Raw genomic sequence first — 21,068 nt, forward strand, 5'->3', positions numbered from 1 at the left:
TGAAGAATAGTGTTATTTCAATGTGTTCTTACAAGGAAAACATCTGCAAACATCTGGAATATTTTTTTTTTGCACTGTTCTTTTAATGTTCTGTTTTATTAAAAAAATGCTCGGGTCTCCCATTGACTTCAATGGGGCTCGTTATTCGAGACGAGCACTCGAGCATCGGGAAAAGTTCTTCTCGAATAACGAGCACCCAAGCATTTTAGTGCTCGCTCATCTCTAATCATTATCGCTAATATGTTGGAACGCATTAGGGTATTCCACCTTTGCTCCACCTCCGTATATTTGACACGCACAATAAACATTATGGACATGACGAGCTTCCGGTTTTTGAAACAGAAGTAACTGCAATGCACTTCACTGGCCGCGTCCCACCAGAGCAAACTGGGCTATTTAAGGCTGTAGGTGTTATTTGGTATTTATCCCCTGAGGAAGCCCGTTTAGCGGGCGATACACGTGGGGCACCTCTACTCCCTCTCCCAGGACTTGTATATTGAGGGTAATATCATTTGTCTTTAATTCTCTATGCACCTTTAGACTAATTGCACTTTAGCTGTCTTAAATGTACACTTGTACATTGACATTGCAGTTTATTTCCTGCCTCTATATCTATTGTTAATTACAGTTTACAGCATTAGGAATTATTACATTTATTGGTGTATATAAAAATGATTTTTGTATTATATTTATGTCAGTCTATATCTGGGGGAACTGAGCTCTCACCTGACTTGTGGGTGTTTTTAAATGCTTTTAACATGCTTTGAATAAAGACTATACATTTTTGCCATTACATCTGTCTTTTGCTATGGATTGTAGTGTGTAAATATGTATTTAGCTGTATACATGCTATTGAGTTAAATTACCTTCTTCAAATTACTCTTTAGATTTCTACTGTTTTAATTAGGTATTTTGTTAGGTTAAAATGTAGCAAATATGTTACTGATTTTTCCATACATTTACTGGTGGAAAAACCTGCAGCTATATTACTGTACTGGCCGATTCTGACATTGACGGTCAGTGCAGAGGTAGGTTCCACCTCAACAATTTTCTTTGCAGATTTTCACTAAATGTTTCATATATTACAGTGCGCATTTAAATCTGACGGATATCTACAACAAAATCCACATGTAACACACAGTGAATTTCCTGTTTTACACCTCAGAAAATATTTTTTTGCCAGAACTTTTTTAAAATTTTTACTTTCTAAAATAAGACAACAACCCTCTCACAAATAAATCTATAAAAATGGAGCTAGTTCTTTCTATAACAACTTTCTTGATATTTATGATAGTTCTCTTGTAACTATTGTGTTGCCAAGGCTGGCACTACATTTTCTATAAATAACCTATCTGTGATCTGTGATATCATCCTCAGTTCCTGGACAAGTTTCCTCCATCTCCCTGAACAATTACAAGTCGGTGGATTCTCTTGTAGTCAATTGGACAAGACCAGAAGGAAATGTCACTAATTATACAGTCAGTCTAACAGGAGCCGTCACTAACACAACACAAACCACTGCTACACAAGTGACTATCACAGGATTACTACCAGGCAGAGAATATAATGTTACTGTACAGACAAACAGTGGAAATTGCAGCCATACATCTGCTCTTGTGACAGAGGCCACATGTGAGTATTACACTGCACACAGCGTATGAAAAAGTCCCAGCTCGTCTGCCAATACATCATGAAGCTTCGGCCTCTTGATACACCCACTGCAGTGGTAAAGCTGCTGGGCAATTTTGGAATTCCGCTAAATGCCCGGACCTTTTGATGCTTAAAGTTAGAAGGCTATGGCTAGTACATAGGCAAGGGGCTGGAAAATCCCCTTTAGACCACTTCCATGCTAACATGCCCAGAAGGTGTCACGGTTATGGTGTAGTAAAAATTGTGATTATTTCTGTACTTCTAACTCAGTTTTCTGGTGTAAAAGCACTGATAAATCTCCACTAATGTGTGTACCGGTGAGTGTTAACAAGTTGTCTACATAATACCTGGTAGCAGCTGAAACCCTGCCATTATCGATGGGGACCTCATACTCTTTGCTGCAGCAGCTGCTGTAATATGCTTAGGTGGCTGCGCTACACCTGGTTGCATTGAGATTTTCACTATTCTGCAGCGATTCGTTATGATGGTGACACCAGCAGCTGACCCCCTCTCAGACATTTGTATTCTTTATTGGGGAACATAGATAGGGGTTGCACTAATGGAGCTTAATATGAATTGTAACCTATTGAATGTCATGATGTATATGTCCAACTCCTCACTTATATTTCTGTCCTCTGGCACAGATCCAACACCACCAAGGAACATCGCTATAAACACAGTTGGGACAAACAGCCTGACATTATCCTGGAAAGAGCCAGTAAATATGAGCAGTGTGGATAAGACATATAATATAAGTTATGGGAATTCTTCAGGCACTTGGACTGTGACAAGTAACACAACAAGTATCAGCCTTCAGGACCTGACATCAGGGACTAATTACACCATCACTGTGGTCACAGTCGGAGTCCGGGGGTATCAGAGCTCAGCTGTGACCACATCTGTCTATACAAGTAGGTTTATATTTCCTGTACAAGAACTGATTCCCTTCATAATATCTTCTTAAAATGTAAAAAAATATATTCAGGATTTAGATGTCCGTTTTCCCATTATCAGATTGTTTTGTTTACTCAGGATTGTAGAAAAATTCCGTTGTATCATAAATAATGTTATACACTTCTCTTTTCATCAAGGATTGTGCCATTTTGATCCTTACACAATTATTTGGCAGACATGTATAGGTTATACCACCTTCTTTAACATCCAAATGAAGGAAACATAAGTAAACCTAAAACAGAAACATACAAGGGACATCACAGTTTGTAGGGTAAAGACTAGGCTGTGCTCTAGATATAAGCCTGGGTATTACAGAAAATAAATATAGAAATGCTATTAAAGTATATCCGCACAAGCTAAGTCTTATTCCACTATCTAAATATATTTATACTAGATATTATTTAAAGGAAATCTACCATAGGGAATCTACATTGTGAGAGATTCCCCATGGTAGATTCCCCATCCGAGCAACAGCTACATACCTAAATTAGTGAAAAAAGTTTAATGCTTCCATGTGCAAATTAATGTCTACAACTACTGGGGGTGTTGAGTAGCCTGAGACAGCTCTGGGGGCAAATGCTACTCTGCTCCCCAGTAGCCACTACTGACCTGCTCCTACCCGCTCCAACCTGTATCCGACAGCATCGTAGCTCCCATTTGTCTGCCATCAGTGCAACATTACATACACCAGGAAGGGAATGGAGTGACCTTGCAACTTTTTTGGGATTATTTTAAAAAAATCGCAAGTCATAAATCTGGCTGCCAAAAAGCCAGTGTTACATCTCCCCCATTGTGTCTCTTTAGCACACCTAACCTTGTTGAAGCACTGCTCCCCAAATGCTGAGATGCCATTACTGCCCACTCACCTCACTCAGTCAACTTCACCGGTCACGTGGCTTTACTACAGTTAAATGTATATCGCTGTGCTTGCCATGCACTTGAGAAGCAACTATGCTTGGCCAAATGTCAGACCCCCACCAATGTCTTAGTAATAAGGTTATTTATTTTAAAATAGTGTATGTCATACAATCTAACTTGATGCTGAATGTCTTTTTCGTCTATTTTAGAGCCAATGTCAGTGAAATCCCTGCAGATCAGTAACTCCAGTACAATTTCTGTGTCTCTGTCATGGAGTCAGCCCAATGAGTATAAGACGTCTTACAGCTACAGAGTCCAGACCAATGTCTCCTCAACAGCCACAATGTTATATAATACAACAGTGACAAGTGAATCAGCTACAATAATGGCTCTGACCCCAGGAGAGACATATACATTCCTGGTATATACAAGAGCTGCCGATAACATCACTGAATCAGACCCCGTGTCATACACGACCTGCACAAGTGAGTATAAGTTGGGTGGAAAGTAAAAATATACACATTGGATTTCAAATGGGATTTGTGTTAGAAACCACATGTACTGTGATTAGCTGATTATGGTTTTCTGTCTGCAAATAGATTACAGGTCCTAAATCTTATGGATATTGTTTGCTTTATCAAAGTGAATACATTATTACCATATACAGGCAGTCCCCGGGTTACGTACAAGATAGGGTCCGGAGGTTTGTTCTTAAGTTGAATTTGTATGTAAGTCGAAACTGTATATTTTATAATTGTAGATCAGGACAAAAAAATTTTGGCCCCAGTGACAATTGGACTTTAAACATTTTGAGCAGTAATGGGAACAAGGATTATCAATAAAGCTTCATTACAGACACCTTACAGCTGATTATTGCAATCTGGAACTATAGTAAAGCATCCAGAAAGCTTCACCAGAGGTCAGAGGGGTCTGTCTGTAACTATGGGTTGTCTGTAAGTCGGGTGTCCTTAAGTAGGGGACCGCCTGTACTGTACATTAGAAGCACTAACCCTACTCAAAACACAAACACCAGATATGCAGAGAAACTATAATGTTGGAAAAATAGCAAAAAAGTTTTATTAAACAAATTAATCAATTGCCATAAAAACATACACAATCAAGGGTATGGAACAAACATTTTTTGTGGGGGGGATAGCAACTAATGCTGGACAAGTTACATAAAACACCGAGGTGGCATGGTGACATAAAGATGTCAATGCACAGTGGCATATACTTTGTCTCCTGGGCCTATGGAAAGGCTGTAATGCAACCCAGATACACAGATATGTTAATTAAATCTCATATGAAGAATGGCTATAAAGGTAACAGTGTGAATAATTACCTAGGTACCAGGATGCACGTAGCCACCAGGGTGCACAAGTACCCCGACGCGCGTTTCGGCACGCTGCCTTCGTCAAGGGGTATTAACAGACAGACAGGGGAAACCTTTTAAAATACCCAGTAGCCAATGAATGCATTCATTGGCTACTGGGTATTTTTAAAGGTTTCCCCTGTCCAGCATTAGTTGCTATCCCCCCCACAAAAAATGTTTGTTCCATACCCTTGATTGTGTATGTTTTTATGGCAATTGATTAATTTGTTTAATAAAACTTTTTTGCTATTTTTCCAACATTATAGTTTCTGTGCATATCTGGTGTTTGTGTTTTGAGTAGGGTTAGTGTATTTATTTCCAGCAACAGACATTACGATTCCATATCGAGGACCATTGGGTGGTATTTATCCTTCTCGATAATCGTTCTTATATTGTTATTTATGTACATTAGAAGCAGCAGAGGGCTGCAACATGGTGTGAATGCAGCCTCATCCTCTGCTAAAAACCTCTGGTGCCTTGTGTATATTTGGAGGCTTTTGTGTCCCAGGAGAGACATATACATTCCTGGTATATACAAGAGCTGCCGATAACATCACTGAATCAGATACAGTATTAGAAGTTACTTGCACAGGTTTGTATTAACTTGGATACTTTATCTTAAATAACACTTAGAACCTTTTATAGATTAAGTAGTTGCAGTAGCATGCTGTATAGCACTCCTTTGGAATTGAGTGACTATTTTACTGTACTGGGACCCAATGGCACTGTGCTTTTTCAGAATTAGCATTGTGCAGAAAAGCTACCTGGGCATCAATGGTTCATCTATAGAAGGTTCCACTTGGAACTTTAAGGGAAAAGTAGTGTTGTTTGGCCACTGGTTAATGTCTCCAGGACCTGCATGTTTGTCCTTGTTAGGGTACAGATCACCCACCAGGAACAACATGCACATCCTGCTGATCAGTTGCAGTAATCTGGCTTTAGCACACATTAGTGATGGGAAGTCTGGCTGTTTTTATTGATGGAAAAAATTGACAAATAGCTTGGTCATTAAGGTGCAAAACAGTCTTGAGTTAACTAGCAATCACTTGTATAATACCGCAATATTTAGTATTGTATTCACTGCCACTGTTACTGACAGGCAGCTTACTGGCAAGATCTAATAGACCAAAATGAAGTGTGTGCCTGTGCTTGGTCGTTAGGATGGCTAATAGCAATAGATGTTGCTTACCTTAATACTTGTAAGTTTGTGTTGCCTTCTAACTTCCTTTGCGGCTCACATAGAACTCTTCCTGAAGCTGAGAGTCTTCTGGATGTGGTGGGTTACCATCTTGTGTGCTGCTGGATGTTGAGAGCTCAAAAAATATCCACTTTGCTGTAAGTGTAGGTTAGCCCCGGCCGCTCTCAGCTACAGCCAGAGTTCTATGTGAGCCGCAAAAGGAAACTACAAATTGTATAACTAACCTGTCTGTGATCTGTGAACTTATCCTCAGTCCCTGGACAAGTTTCCTCCATCTCACTGAACAATAACAAGTCGGTGAATTCTCTTGGAATCAGTTGGATAAAACCATCAGGAAATGTCACTAATTATACAGTCAGTCTAACAGGAGCCGTCACTAACACAACACAAACCACTGCTACACAAGTGACTATCACAGGATTACTACCAGGCAGAGAATATACAGTCACTGTACAGACAAACAGTGGGACCTGCAGCCAGATATCTACTCCAGTGACACAGGCCACATGTGAGTATTGCTACTGTCATATCACTTATATGTGATTAGCTTGTTTTTTTTACTTTTCAGATCCATATTGTGGGCACATACTGTATTACAGTGTTCCTGGAGTTTTTCCAAATTGTATTATGCCCCTTGATGCCGCGTTCACACGGTGTGTTGCGGTTTTTTGTTGAGTTTTTGATCCTTTAAAACCCATGGGTTTTTGACGCAACAAAAAGCCAGTTTGCAAATGCGTTTTATAATCCTAATCAGATGAAAGCAATTGTCTTCTGCTCCCATGAAAAACGCATAAAGGTTAACACTTTTAAGGCCATGTGCCTTAAAATAAAATTTAACACCAATAAAACAACATATAGAGCCAAAAATAATAAATGCCCTTTGCTCCCGCTTCCCGAAGAGGCTACTCCACACCCCAATAACCTCAGGTGAAAATTAGCATACTAGGTAGATAAGGTGTGGTTTAGATTAGCATTGATAGGATCCCTAGAGGCTGCCAGTACCTTGTCCTGTGAGCACCCACACCACTGAAGCTTGCTCTCTCCTCTGAGTTCTCATAGCAGCTGGGTAGTGTGAATAAGCCCCTTTTTAAAGGGACCACACTACTTGGCCCGCGACAGACCAGCTGCAGCCTGCTGAAGCCCATCTCAAGCACCTCCAGAGAGACATACAAAGTGGGGAATTATAAAAGCTGTTGGGGCTTACTGCCTGGACCACTGATAATCCTCTATCAGGTTCAGGACAGTGCAATCCCAATTTCTGACACTTTTAAGAGGAGCACCAATACATAAACATTGGGTTCGTCGGTTCTTAGAGGACATTTCAATCCACCGCTGTCATGAACCTGAAGTCCCACCCCTCTTGTCTTAACCCAGAACCTCTGATGGGGCCCTTACCCCAGCAATAATTCCGGGGAGGCTTGGGGTGTACAACAAGGACTACCACTCAAAATACTCCTCAGCCTTATTACATACAACCAACAACCTTCGCCAGCTTAGAATTATCTTGCATCACGGTGAAAGGAAATGCTGAAGACGCTTTCTGCATTTCTAATTGGATCTGGACAAATTATCGAGACTACAGCACTACAGCTGGTGATGAAAAATCTTTCGGATATTAAAAAAGACAGGCGGCACTTATGTAACTGTCTAGATAAATTAGAAGACAATCATCATCTCCTGCCACATCTGTAGCCATGGATTCAATCTCCTCTGAGTAGTTCACTGTACTATATCCTCTGTGGTGATTGAGAGAGCCCATTGAGCTCTACCATCCAAGCCTAGGGACGGAGACCCTCCGAGAGATGTTATTTACAGATTAATTAATTCCACCCACAGGAATGCAATCCTCAAAAAAGTAATGGAAAACCCTGATTTACATTTTGAGGAAAACATATAGGTTTCCACCCAGAGACTCCTTCGGGATTATCTTGAATACCCACAAACCCCCATATATACTGAAACTAATTCCTGCTCCCCCTGTGTCCCCTCTTTGTACCCACAAACATGGCTGATATTACCATCTCTACCTAGAACGTCCAAGGCCTGAATTCCCTTTTAAAAGGTCCCGAATTTTCCAACTGCGAAGAAAGGCCCAATCATATGTAATCATCCTCCAGGAAACACACTGTAGACAAACAAACCATAGGAGCCTTAAAACCTTGCATAGAACACTCCGGGCGATGTCCCTTTAGAGATGCATGGTGCACTTTACACCCCTCTGACAGGGAATGCACTCCACACAAATCCTACCAACGCTTAGACTAGATGCTCTTTTCAGTGTCACACTTACCTCTTATATCCAAAGCCACAATTTAACACCCTCCCTCCCCACCCTTCCGAGGAGACAATATACTTTGAGGCTTTACTTGCCCCCGAAGCTTACAAACAGCTAATATGAGAGAGAATAAATTGGTTCTGGGAACTTCACAAACACTCACACAACACTCCCCTTCCCATTATATGGGAAACACACAAAGAAGTAATTAGGAGGACATTTGTGTCCCTTCATGCTTACGTTAAAAAAGCTAAGGAATACACTGTGAAATTAACTTTTACCAGAAATGTTAAACCTGGAACAGGGGCACAGGCTCACAAATTCCCCTGAAACTTTTACGGCCCTCACGGTTCAACGGGAGCGTCTAAAACAATGACTAAATAGGCTAAAGCCTATGTATACACTCAGCATGAAATGTAGCAAGGGTCCATTTTACATCTAGTTATAGATAGACTGCATATGACTAAAACTAACTCAACAAATTGACACTAATATGGGAGTTGAAGTGGTCAGGTATTTGGGAAACATAGAGGGTTGATCAAGGGCTCGTGGAGCAGACAGTACAGAACCAGAATCTGATCATCCAACAGAGGAATCACAGCCTGACATCACAGTGATGGCAAGCGATTGACTGTTCCCATTGGTTCATCGCTGGTCACCTGAGGTCCACAGCTTTTTGATCTCCAGTCACTGTCCATGGAGACACTGATCCTGGCAATGAACCAATGGCAGCATAGCCAGTGATCAGGTAGTGTCAGCTGTCAGTGCAGTGACAGGCAGATCTGTACTAATAACAGTAGTCCATTGCCGGTGACCAGGGAGTGTCAGCTGATCCCCCCCCCTCTCTCGGACACTGTCAGTACTGTCAGTGTGCTCCAGGAGAGAGGACGGAAAAGTACAGCGCTCCGCACTAAATAAGCACTCACCCCGACGTACTATACTGTCCAGGTACGTATGGGGATTAATTTAGTAAGAATGAATTGTACACTATTTTAACTATATGCTACATATGTAAAACTCCTCACGTGTATTTCTATCTTCCTCCACAGATCCAACCCCACCAAGAAGCTTATCTTTAAATCCAACTCGGACAAACAGCCTGACATTGTATTGGACAGAGCCAGTAGATATGACCGGTGTGGATAAGTCATATAATATAAGATATGGGAATTCTTCAGGCACTTGGACTGTGACAAGCACCACAACAAGTGTCACCCTTCAGGACCTGACATCAGGGACTTATTACACCATCACTGTGGTCACAGTCGGGGTCCGGGGGTATCAAAGTACACCTGTGACTACATCTGCATATACAAGTAGGTTTCCATATAAAAGTTGTAATGTCTTACTAGTTACCTGTCTTTTAATGCCCTTCATTTTTTTTTCATTATCTTACCGTATATATACTCATGTATAAGCTGAGTTTATAATTCTGGTTCTTATGACAATCCAACATTTTTAAAATCCAATTGTCCCATACAAATTCAACTTAAGAACAAACTGTGGACCCGGGGGATTAAAAAATTTTAAATTCCTCTGAATCTGTAAAGCAAACCCTACAATATGTATTGTTGCACTCCACATGTATGAGACTGTGAAAGCTCCTCTTTACATAATTATTATATAAAACATGAGAGATAAATGCTATAAGTTGCTATTGGGGGCTTATGGGGGAATAAAGTAGTCATCACCACAACAGTCTAAAATCATGCGTGCTTTATCACCAAGGGTCAGTTGTCTTTTGCATTATGGGTGTGCTCTACTGATGCATATTATTTCTTTTTATGACATACATATGAATTAAAGTCAGGACCATTAACAATGCTAACAATGTTTTTTTTTTTTTTTTAGAACCAATCCCAGTGAAAAATTTGCGGTCCAGCAGTGTGGCTTCATATTCTGTGTCTCTGACGTGGGGTAAACCTGATGAGTATAAGACGTCTTACAGCTACAGAGTCCAGACCAATGTCTCCTCATCAGCCACAATGTTATATAATACAACAGTGACAAGTGAATCCGCTACAATAATGACTCTGACCCCAGGAGAGACATATACATTCCTGGTATATACAAGAGCTGCCGATACCATCACTGAATCAGACCCCGTGTCATATACAACCTGCACAGGTTTGTATAAACTGTGTGGTAATCTGTCTTTCTATTGAGGCGGAAGCCAACAGATAGCAGATCAAATATTGTCCAGCATTTAACCATATAGATTTTGTGTGCCTTATTATGGATCTGCTGCCAAAAGCTTATTTGGCCTACGACTGTCCTCTACGAACATGCTGCTAGTTGCCAGCAGATGTACATAAAATGCTTACCTCCGCAATGTCATTTATATGCCACAATTGCTTTTGAATGCGCAACTGAACAGTTAACCACCAGCTTGGTATCCTACCTGGCAGCTGTTCTTTTGCCACAAGCTTACACTACGAATTGTATAACTAACCTGTCTGTGATCTCTGATCTTATCCTCAGTTCCTGGACAAGTTTCTTCCATCTCCCTGAACAATTACAAGTCGGTGGATTCTCTTGGTATCAATTGGACAAAACCAGAAGGAAAAGTGGATAATTATACAGTCAGTCTAACAGGAGCCGTCACTAACACAACACAAACCACTGCTACACAAGTGACTATCACAGGATTACTACCAGGCAGAGAATATACAGTCACTGTACAGACAAACAGTGGGACCTGCAGCCAGATATCTGCTCCAGTGACACAGGCCACATGTGAGTATTACTACTGTCATGTCACTAATATTTGATTAGCTCAGGTTTTTTTTACTTTTTTACAGGTCCATATAGGAATGTTTTTATATTGTGTTATGGTTAGAGATGAGCGAGCACTAAAATGCTCGGGTACTCGTTATTCGAGACGAACTTTTCCCGATGCTCGAGTGCTCGTCTCGAATAACGAGCCCCATTGAAGTCAATGGGAGACTCGAGCATTTTTCAAGGGGACCAAGGCTCTGCCCAGGGAAGCTTGGCCAAACACCTGGGAACCTCAGAAAAGGATGGAAACACCACGGAAATGGACAGGAAACAGCAGGGGCAGCATGCATGGATGCCTCTGAGGCTGCTTAATCGCACCATTATGCCAAAATTATGGGCAACAGCATGGCCATGACAGAGTGACAGAATGAAGCTAGATAGCATCTAAAACATCCAATAATTGACCCTGACACTATAGGGGACGGCATGCAGAGGCAGCGGCAGCAGGCTAGAGAGTGGCATGGCGACATACCCTAAATGGACTCAGGCTTCAAACCAATGGGTGGCAGAGAGGAACCAAAGGAGGTGAGCAAGAAGCGCTCAAATAATATCGGTACATGATAAAAGTTTGCCAGTATATTTTGTGGATTACACAGCAGGGTGGCGACAAAGTTAACATGGAAGCCATGAAAACAACCCAAAATTCTGCCTGACACAGCTCGTTTGATAAGGGGACCATGTTTGGAGGCAGTGAACTAGTAGTAGATTAAAGGTGCTGCAGTTAAAACTATGTTAGTTGGATCTTGCCAGTCTCCTTTCGAATACAGTTTAAAATAATAACCCTCATCCATAAAGCTCTGTATAATGCTGCACCCCCCTACCTCTCCTCTCTTATCTCAGTCTATCGCCCAACCCGTGCTCTTAGATCCGCCAGTGATCTTAGATTAACCTCTACCCTAGTGCGGACCTCCCACTCGCGTCTCCAAGACTTCTCTAGAGCTGCACCAATTCTATGGAATGCTCTGCCCCGGACTATCAGACTAATACCTAACCTCCAAAGTTTCAAACGTGCTCTTAAAACCCATTTCTTTAGGCAAGCCTATAACACTCATTAACTGCATGAAGTTTTAACTCTTCTACTAACCCGTCCTGTGTCGTCCTCCCATCTGTTATCCAGCAACCAACAGGCACCAGACTTCTCTGCAGTCCCATTCACCCTGGACCTGGTATATAAGATGACGGCTGAGTGGTTCAAGCGACAGCAATTCCATTTATTATATTTTGTTCTATTCCCTAAGAAGAATGGCTTGACCATTAAATATTCTTTTACCTCGTGTTACCCCATCATCTTCATAAACCGTAAGCTCTGGCGAGCAGGGACCTCACTCCTGTTGTTCCATACAAATGTTGTGCTCTGTTACATTACATTTGTATTTGTTTCCTATGATTTGTAAAGCGCTACAGAATATGATGGCGCTATATAAATAAAGATTATTATTATTATTATTATGGAGGCAGTGAACTAGTAGTAGATTAAAGGTGCTGCAGTTAAAACTATGTTAGTTGGATCTTGGGATGGAGCTGGCGCTCCGCAGCCAGGCGAGCTTTCGCCAATCCAAGCCCCTGTCTCTAGGCTACTCCCCAAACAGCACTTCTAAGAACCTTTTGTATAAGATCAAGTGTAGTAGCGTTCTTATAAGTTTGGGATATGGCGGGTGAGGGGAATGTAAACAGATGCGCAAGAAGCGCTGAAATAATATTGGTAAATGATAAAAGTTTGCCAGTATATTTTGTGGATAACACAGCTGGGTGGCGACAAAGTTAACAACTTTGATGTGGAATCCATGAAAACAACCCAAATTTCTGCCTGACACACCTCGTTTGATAAAGGGACGATGTATGGAGGCAGCTATATGGACGACTTTTGGAGGTAGCAATGGAGACAACGTGTGGAGGCTGCTATGGAGACAATTTAATTTGGATAGTGCCTGTATGTGGCAGTCCCAAAAAGTTTTCAAACCAGAGGAGCAGGTAGGTGGCCCTCCAGAAAAATGGAATAGATTGAGTGCCTGTATGTGGCAGTCCCAAAAAGTTTTCAAACCAGAGGAGCAGGTAGGTGGCCCTCCAGAAAAATGGAATAGATTGAGTGCCTGTATGTGGCAGTCCAAAAAAGTTTTCAAACCAGAGGAGCAGGTAGGTGGCCCTCCAGAAAAATGGAATAGATTGAGTGCCTGTATGTGGCACTCCCAAAAATTGTTTAAAACAGAGGACCGGGTCGGTGGCCCTCCAGAAAAATTAAATGCATAAAGTACTATAGCTAGAGCCAGTGGGCCCTGTCAAAAAATAGCCAGTTTCCTCTGCTTTACTGTACAAAGAGGAGGAGAAGGAGGAAAATGAGGAGGAGGAGGAGTGGATCAATTATTCAGGTTGAGCTTCCTTCACCTGGTGGAGATTGGAAATTATGAGAAATCCAGGCTTTATTCATCTTAATAAGCGTCAGCCTGTCAGCGCTGTCAGTCGACAGGCGTGTACGCTTATCGGTGATGATGCCACCAGCTGCACTGAAAACCCGCTCGGACAAGACGCTAGCGGCAGGGCAGGCAAGAACCTCCAAGGCGTACAGCGCCAGTTCGTGCCACATGTCCAGCTTTGAAACCCAGTAGTTGTAGAGAGCTGTGTGATCATTTAGGACGATGGTATGGTCAGCTACGTACCCCCTCACCATCTTTCTGTAAAGATCAGCCCTACTCTGCCGAGACTGGGGACAGGTGACAGTGTCTTGCTGGGGTGACATAAAACTGGCAAAGGCCTTGTAAAGCGTACCCTTGGCAGTGATGGACAAGCTGCCTGCTCGCCTACTCTCCCTCGCTACTTGTCCCGCAGAACTACGCACTCTGCTGCTAGCGCTGTCAGAAGGGAAATACTGTTTCAGCTTGTGCACCAGGGCCTGCTGGTATTCATGCATTCTCACACTCCTTTCCTCTGCAGGGATGAGAGTGGAAAGATTTTGCTTGTACCGTGGGTCCAGGAGAGTGAACACCCAGTAATCGGTGCTGGAATAAATTCTTTGAACGCGAGGGTCACGGGATAGGCAGCCTAGCATGAAATCTGCCATATGCGCCAGAGTACCAACGCGTAAGAATTCACTCCCCTCACTGGCCTGACTGTCCATTTCCTCCTCCTCCAACTCCTCCAACTCCTCTTCTTCTGCCCATACACGCTGAACAGTAAAGGACTCAACAATGGTCCCCTCTTGTGTCTCGCCAACATTCTCCTCCTCTTCCTCCTCATCCTCCTCCACCTCCACCTCCTCCGATATGCGCTGAGAAACAGACCTAAGGGTGCTTTGGCTATCAACAAGGGAATCTTCTTCCCCCGTCTCTTGTGACGAGCGCAAAGCTTCCGACTTCATGCTGATCAGAGAGTTTTTCAACAGGCCAAGCAGCGGGATGGTGAGGCTGATGATGGCGGCATCGCCACTGACCATCTGTGTTGACTCCTCAAAGTTACTCAGCACCTGACAGATATCAGACATCCACGTCCACTCCTCATTGTAGACTTGAGGAAGCTGACTGACCTGACTACCAGTTCTGGTGGAAGTTGACATCTGGCAGTCTACAATCGCTCGGCGCTGCTGGTAAACTCTGGATAACATGGTCAGTGTTGAATTCCACCTCGTGGGCACGTCGCACAACAGTCGGTGAGCGGGCAGTTGGAGGCGGCGCTGCGCTGCCCTGAGAGTGGCAGCATCTGTGCTGGACTTCCTGAAATGCGCACAGATGCGGCGCACCTTCGTGAGCAAATCTGACAGATTGGGGTATGTCTTGAGGAAACGCTGAACTATCAGATTTAACACATGGGCCAGGCATGGCACATGTGTCATTCTGCCGAGTTGCAGAGCCGCCACCAGGTTACGGCCGTTGTCACACACAACCATGCCTGGCTTCAGGTTCAGCGGTGCCAGCCACAGATCAGTCTGCGCCGTGATGCCCTGTAATAGCTCTTGGGCGGTGTGCCTTTTATCGCCTAGGCTCAGCAGTTTGAGCACCGCCTGCTGTCGCTTAGCGACGGCACTGCTGCTGTGCCTAGAGCTACCGACTGATGGCGCCATGCCCACGGATGGTAGTTCGGAGGAGGAGGTGGAGGAGGGGTGGGAAGAGGAGGAGGCATAGTAGGCCTGAAACACCTGGACCGAGGTAGGCCCCGCAATCCTCAACGTCGGCAGTATATGACCAGCCGCAGGGTCAGACTCGGTCCCAGCCTCCACCAAGTTAACCCAATGTGCCGTCAGCGATATATAGTGGCCCTGCCCGGCAGCACTCGTCCACGTGTCCGTGGTCAGGTGGACCTTGTCAGAAACGGCGTTGGTCAGGGCACGGGTGATGTTGTCTGACACGTGCTGGTGCAGGGCTGGGACGGCACATCGGGAAAAGTAGTGGCGGCTGGGGACCGAATACCGAGGGGCGGCCGCCGCCATGAGGTTGCGAAAGGCCTCGGTCTCTACTAGCCTATAGGGCAGCATCTCCAGGCTAAGCAATCTGGAGATGTGGACATTAAGGGCTTGGGCGTGCGGGTGGGTTGCACTATATTTGCGTTTCCGCTCCAGCGTCTGGGGTATGGAGAGCTGAACGCTGGTGGATGCTGTGGAGGATCGTGGAGGCGACGATGGGGTTTTTGTGGCAGGGTCCTGGGCAGGGGGCTGACTATCAGCTGACACAGGGGAAGGAGCAGTGGTGTGCACGGCCGGAGGTGAACGGGCTTGTTGCCACTGAGTGGGGTGTTTAGCATTCATATGCCTGCGCATACTGGTGGTAGTTAAGCTAGTAGTGGTGGAACCCCTGCTGATCCTGGTTTGGCAAATGTTGCACACCACAGTCCGTCGGTCATCCGGTGTTTCCTTAAAGAACCTCCAGACTTCTGAAAATCTAGCCCTCGCCGCAAGAGCCCTCGCCACGGGAGCTTCACTCGTTGACACATTTGGCGCTGATGCACCAGCTCTGGCCCTGCCTCTCCGTCTGGCCCCACCACTGCCTCTTCCAACCTGTTCTGGTCGAGGACTCTCCTCCGTCTCAGAAGCACTGTGTTCACCCGGCCTATCAACCCAGCTTGGGTCTGTCACCTCATCATCCTCCGATCCCTCAGTCTGCTCCCCCCTCGGACTTCCTGCCCTGACAACAACTTCCCCACTGTCTGACAACCATGTCTCCTCATCGTCGGACACCTCTTTACACACTTCTTCCACTACGTCAAGAAGGTCATCATCACCCACAGACTGTGACTGGTGGAAAACCTGGGCATCGGAAAATTGCTCAGCAGCAACCGGACAAGTGGTTTGTGACTGTGGGAAGGGTCCAGAAAACAGTTCCTCAGAGTATGGCGGTTCAAATGCCAAATTTTCCTGGGAGGGGGCAGACTGGGGGGGAGGAGGCTGAGGTGCAGGAGCTGGAGGAGTGGCGATTTCGGTGACATGGGTGGACTGCGTGGAAGACTGACTGGTGGACAAATTGCTCGAAGCATTGTCGGCAATCCACGACATCACCTGTTCGCACTGTTCTGGCCTCAACAGTGCCCTACCACGAGTCCCAGTAACTTCAGACATGAACCTAGGGAGTGTAGCTCTGCGGCGTTCCCCTGCTCCCTCATAAGCAGGTGGTGTCTCACCCCGGCCAGGACCACGGCCTCTGACCCCTGCAGTAGTTGGACGCCCACGTCCCCGCCCTCGTCCTCTACCCCTAGCCCTCGGGTTAAACATTTTTAAAATGAGAGTTATAACTTTAATTTTTTTTTTACTTTTTTTGTGTTTTTGAGTTTTTAATTAAAACCAAACGATGCTATCCTATTGCTATGGCTATTTTCTAGCCAACTATGAAAGCACACTACTATGCCAGATGAGATGACACTGAGTTATTAAAAAAATAAACGTAAAATAAAAAGTAAATGGCAGACTGTGCCTAATTGAAATCCAACCCCTGATAAATTTTCCCACTTCGGTCTTTGCAATGGATATGTGCGTCACTAAGCGCAAAACACAGCGGTCGCAAGTCTCACTACAAATTGCTCACAATTTGCTAGTAGATGCACTGCAGCAAGTACAGCCACCAGCAGATCAACCAGAAATCAAATATATATAACGCTACTGTAGGCGTAAGTAAGCCGTTTGGATTCTCCTATGGCTATTTTCTAGCCAACTATGAAAGCACACTACTATGCCAGATGAGATGACACTGAGTTATTAAAAAAATAAACGTAAAATAAAAAGTAAATGGCAGACTGTGCCTAATTGAAATCAAACCCCTAATAAATTTTCCCACTTTGGTCTTTGAGGTGGATATGTGTGTCACTAAGAGCTAAACACAACGGTAGCAAGTCCCCCTGCAAATTCCTCACAATATGGTACTAGCTGCAAATAAAAAAAAAAAAGTATAACGTTATTGTAGCCCTAAGAAGGGCTGTTGGGTTCTTTGAGAATCACTCCTGCCTAACAGTAAGCTAATAGAACACCCTAACGCTTTCCCTGACCAGCAGCAGCTCTCTCCCTAGCGGCATCCAGACACAGAATGATCCGAGCAGCGCGGGCAGCGGCTAGTCTATCCCAGGGTCACCTGATCTGGCCAGCCAACCACTGCTATCGACGTGTAAGGGTACCACGTCATGCTGGGTGGAGTGCAGAGTCTCCTGGCTTGTGATTGGCTCTGTTTCTGGCCGCCAAAAAGCAAAACGGCGGGAGCTGCCATTTTCTCGAGCGGGCGAAGTATTCGTCCGAGCAACGAGCAGTTTCTAGTACGCTAATGCTCGACCGAGCATCAAGCTCGGACGAGCATGTTCGCTCATCTCTAGTTATGGTCCTTCACATGCTGTATTAGAGGGGTTGCTTCTAGGAGAATACCACGACAGAACAAGAAAACAGCATGCATAGGGGTTTTTAATACCGTATATACTTGTGTATAAGCCGAGTTTTTCAGCACAAAAATGTACTGAAAAACCTCACCTTGGCTTATTTTTTTAAAAAAATGTAATGCTCAACCTCTGGTGCCCGGATCCCCAGCGGTGGCTCCCGGCGGCTTCTGTCTTCTTTCTTCTCTAGCCGGCGGAGTTGGGTCCATGCGATCTCCCTGCCGGCGCACACTATTATGCAGCAGTGTCGCCGCTGGGGATCGGGAGCCGGCGCCGAGGACTGGGGGTATCGCCGGAAGCTGAGTATTAAGTTTATTTTTTTAATGTGCTTAACATACAGGGGGCTGGCTGTATACTATATGGGGCTGGCTGGCTGTATACTATATGAGGCTGGCTGGCTGTATTCTATATGGGGCTGGCTGGCTGTATACTGTATGGGGGCTGGCTGTATACTACTTGCAACTGGCTGTATACTAATTGGTGCTGGCTGTATACTACTTGGGGCTGGCTGTATACTACATGGGGCTGGCTGTATACTACTTGGGGCTGGCTGTATACTACTTGGGGCTGGCTGTATACTATATGAGGCTGGTTGTATACTACTTGGGGCTGGCTGTATATTACGTGAGGCTGGCGGTATACTACATGTGGCTGGCTGTATACTACATGGGGGCTGGCTGGCTGTATACTACACCCTCGGCTTATACTCGAGTCAATAGGTTTTCCCAGTTTTTGGTGGTAAAATTGGGGGTCTCGGCTTATACTCGAGTATATACCTTTTATTGGCTAAATAAGGATGATGTTAGTTGCAAGCTTTCGTGACTACTCAGCTTTCTTCAGGCATCAGGTATAAGACAATATCTGAATAGAGCAAAAAGGTATCAACAACTCAGGACTCTCAACTTTCATCTATTTAACCACTGGCTAACACAGTACAAATAATTTAATATTAAAAGGAATCAGTGGGTTATGTGCATTAGACCATAAAGGGCTGCTGGAAGTTACCTTATGTTCACAGGTCTACAAGCTGAAACCTTGGGCAATCTGCTGTTTTTTGATATTGCTTATACACTTTTTTTCCTGCTGTAAAATGCATAGGTGGCTGCAAAATACCTCTGAGTCCTACTAGTTGGAGACCCCCATTAAGATGTTAATATGTTTTATTTCTGCACAGATCCCACCAAACCAATCAACTTATCCGTTAACAAAATTTGGACAAACAGCCTGACATTATCCTGGATGGAGCCAGTAAATATGACCGGTGTGGATAAGACATATAATATAAGTTATGAGAATTCTTCAGGCACTTGGACTGTGACAAGCACCACAACAAGTATCAGCCTCCAGGACCTGACATCAGGGACTAATTACACCATCACTGTGGTCACAGTCGGAGTTCGTGGGTATCGGAGCTCAGCTATAACCACATCTGTCTATACAAGTAGGTTATTTTTTCTCTATAATAACTAATCTGCCAGGTAATAGCTTTTTAAAATGTAACAAAATACATATAACTTTTTCATCAGCTTCTCTGTTTACTCGAGGTGAAGTAAAATTCTTAAGTTTCATGAAATGTCATGTAATGTCATGCACTTCTCTCTGATTGTTCATGCTCAATCCTAGCATAAATCTTTGGCAAAAATGTATAGGTTACATCACCATTTTTTAATATGCAAATATGCAAAGACATACCTAACCCCAATTGATGCATTACCCTGCAATTGCTGAGACCTATGTTTCCCCGCCTGTCAATTCACTTGTTGTCCATATGCCTTAACTGCCCTCTTCTCCCACTTAGAAAACTGCTGGTCTTCATTCTGACTTTTAATTTCTAATAGGTTTGGGTGAAATTATTATTGACTGGAAAAGTTACTAAGCTCACATATCTAAATCAAGTATTTTTATCCCACATAACACCTAGCCCAACCCCAGTCCACTTGAAATGCATGTTATTCACACCTGTCCTTTTGTCTCAATTTTGATTTCTACAGGCCCTGAGGTTATAACATTCTTCTCCACCTCTACTACTGTAGCCAAGGTCCCTCAAAGAGGACTTGTTACCCCAATAATCTATCTAGGAACTGCTTACTAAAGAAATCAGCTTCCTAGCCCTACCCCAGGTGTACCTTCCAATAAAGCTAGCAAACAGTGCATTGCCATACCCTGAGAGCGTATTAATGAGGGGGAAATGCAAGGAGGTGGCTGCCGCATGATGCCTGGAAGTCACCATCGGCATACAGTGTGGTAGGGGCAGTTCTCATGAACACGTCGGACTGCTGTAAGCTTGGTGGTGCTATTTTCTGTTACAGGGTTCACCTCTGGGAAAACCTGTGTTTTGGATTGTGATAGATTGAGACTTTATGAGGTTAATGGTTTTATTTGTTTATTTATTTTATATGCATTCCAGGGAAAGGGGGTGATAATAACTTTTCTTCTTTTTTAATTTTTTTCAAAAATTTTTAAAAAGTTTTTTCTCTACTCCTTTTTTATGTTCCTCAAAGTATTTGAACACTAGAGAGTTTCATCTCTCATGCAATGTACTGCAATACAATTATCTTGTTTTACTGTGAACATAAAGCATTTCTATTACAGCCTATCTCTGGCAGGCTGTGCTAAAGAGTGTGTTAATTGGCAGCCATTGGAGCCTCCCAATCAGCAACCCCTGATGATGTCTTGGTGGGTGCCGATTGCCAGCAAAATGGCTGCACCCAGGTGAAGCTTCTGTTTATGTAAATTGATCGGCTTTGACCATGGCTACTAACAAGTCAATGGCTACAACTGTTTTCAGCATCGATCACGGTGGTTAGGTGGTGTATAATACAGCAAACACCTGCCTTGTATGGAAAGGGCTCAGCCTGTGAAGCTTCTTTGTACAGTCTTAACTACATGTACTATGGCAAGTCTTAAAACCTCTCCATGCTATTCTGATTTCAAAAATGCCTTTGTCAGCATTCTGAATAATTTCAGTCATTTATATGAGTTTATTTCACATTCCCTGGCTCCCCGCCAGCAGCGTGTGGTGAGTCCTAGGGGTGGGGCAGATGCAGTCTGTGTCTCCTTATGCATTGCTCATTTACTACACACCATCTCCCCCCCTCCCTTGCTCAATGCACATGACAGGAAGTGGGTAGGGAAGCTGCATAAGTGAG

General features: G+C 44.0%; 1 protein-coding gene across 1 annotated transcript in view; it reads left to right on the forward strand.

The window, feature by feature from the left end:
• LOC140071334 (receptor-type tyrosine-protein phosphatase beta-like) overlaps window positions 1–21,068 on the forward strand; it is a 74,424-nt gene that overhangs the window by 24,128 nt on the left and 29,228 nt on the right. The window contains exons 14-21 of the mRNA XM_072118966.1: window positions 1,378–1,632; window positions 2,295–2,561; window positions 3,672–3,947; window positions 6,286–6,540; window positions 9,357–9,623; window positions 10,159–10,434; window positions 10,789–11,043; window positions 19,094–19,360. Of these exons, the coding sequence (XP_071975067.1) occupies window positions 1,378–1,632; window positions 2,295–2,561; window positions 3,672–3,947; window positions 6,286–6,540; window positions 9,357–9,623; window positions 10,159–10,434; window positions 10,789–11,043; window positions 19,094–19,360 (2,118 nt within the window). The remainder of the gene's footprint in view (window positions 1–1,377; window positions 1,633–2,294; window positions 2,562–3,671; window positions 3,948–6,285; window positions 6,541–9,356; window positions 9,624–10,158; window positions 10,435–10,788; window positions 11,044–19,093; window positions 19,361–21,068) is intronic.

Source organism: Engystomops pustulosus, chromosome 7, assembly GCF_040894005.1.
Source record: "Engystomops pustulosus chromosome 7, aEngPut4.maternal, whole genome shotgun sequence".
NCBI lineage: Eukaryota > Metazoa > Chordata > Amphibia > Anura > Leptodactylidae > Engystomops > Engystomops pustulosus.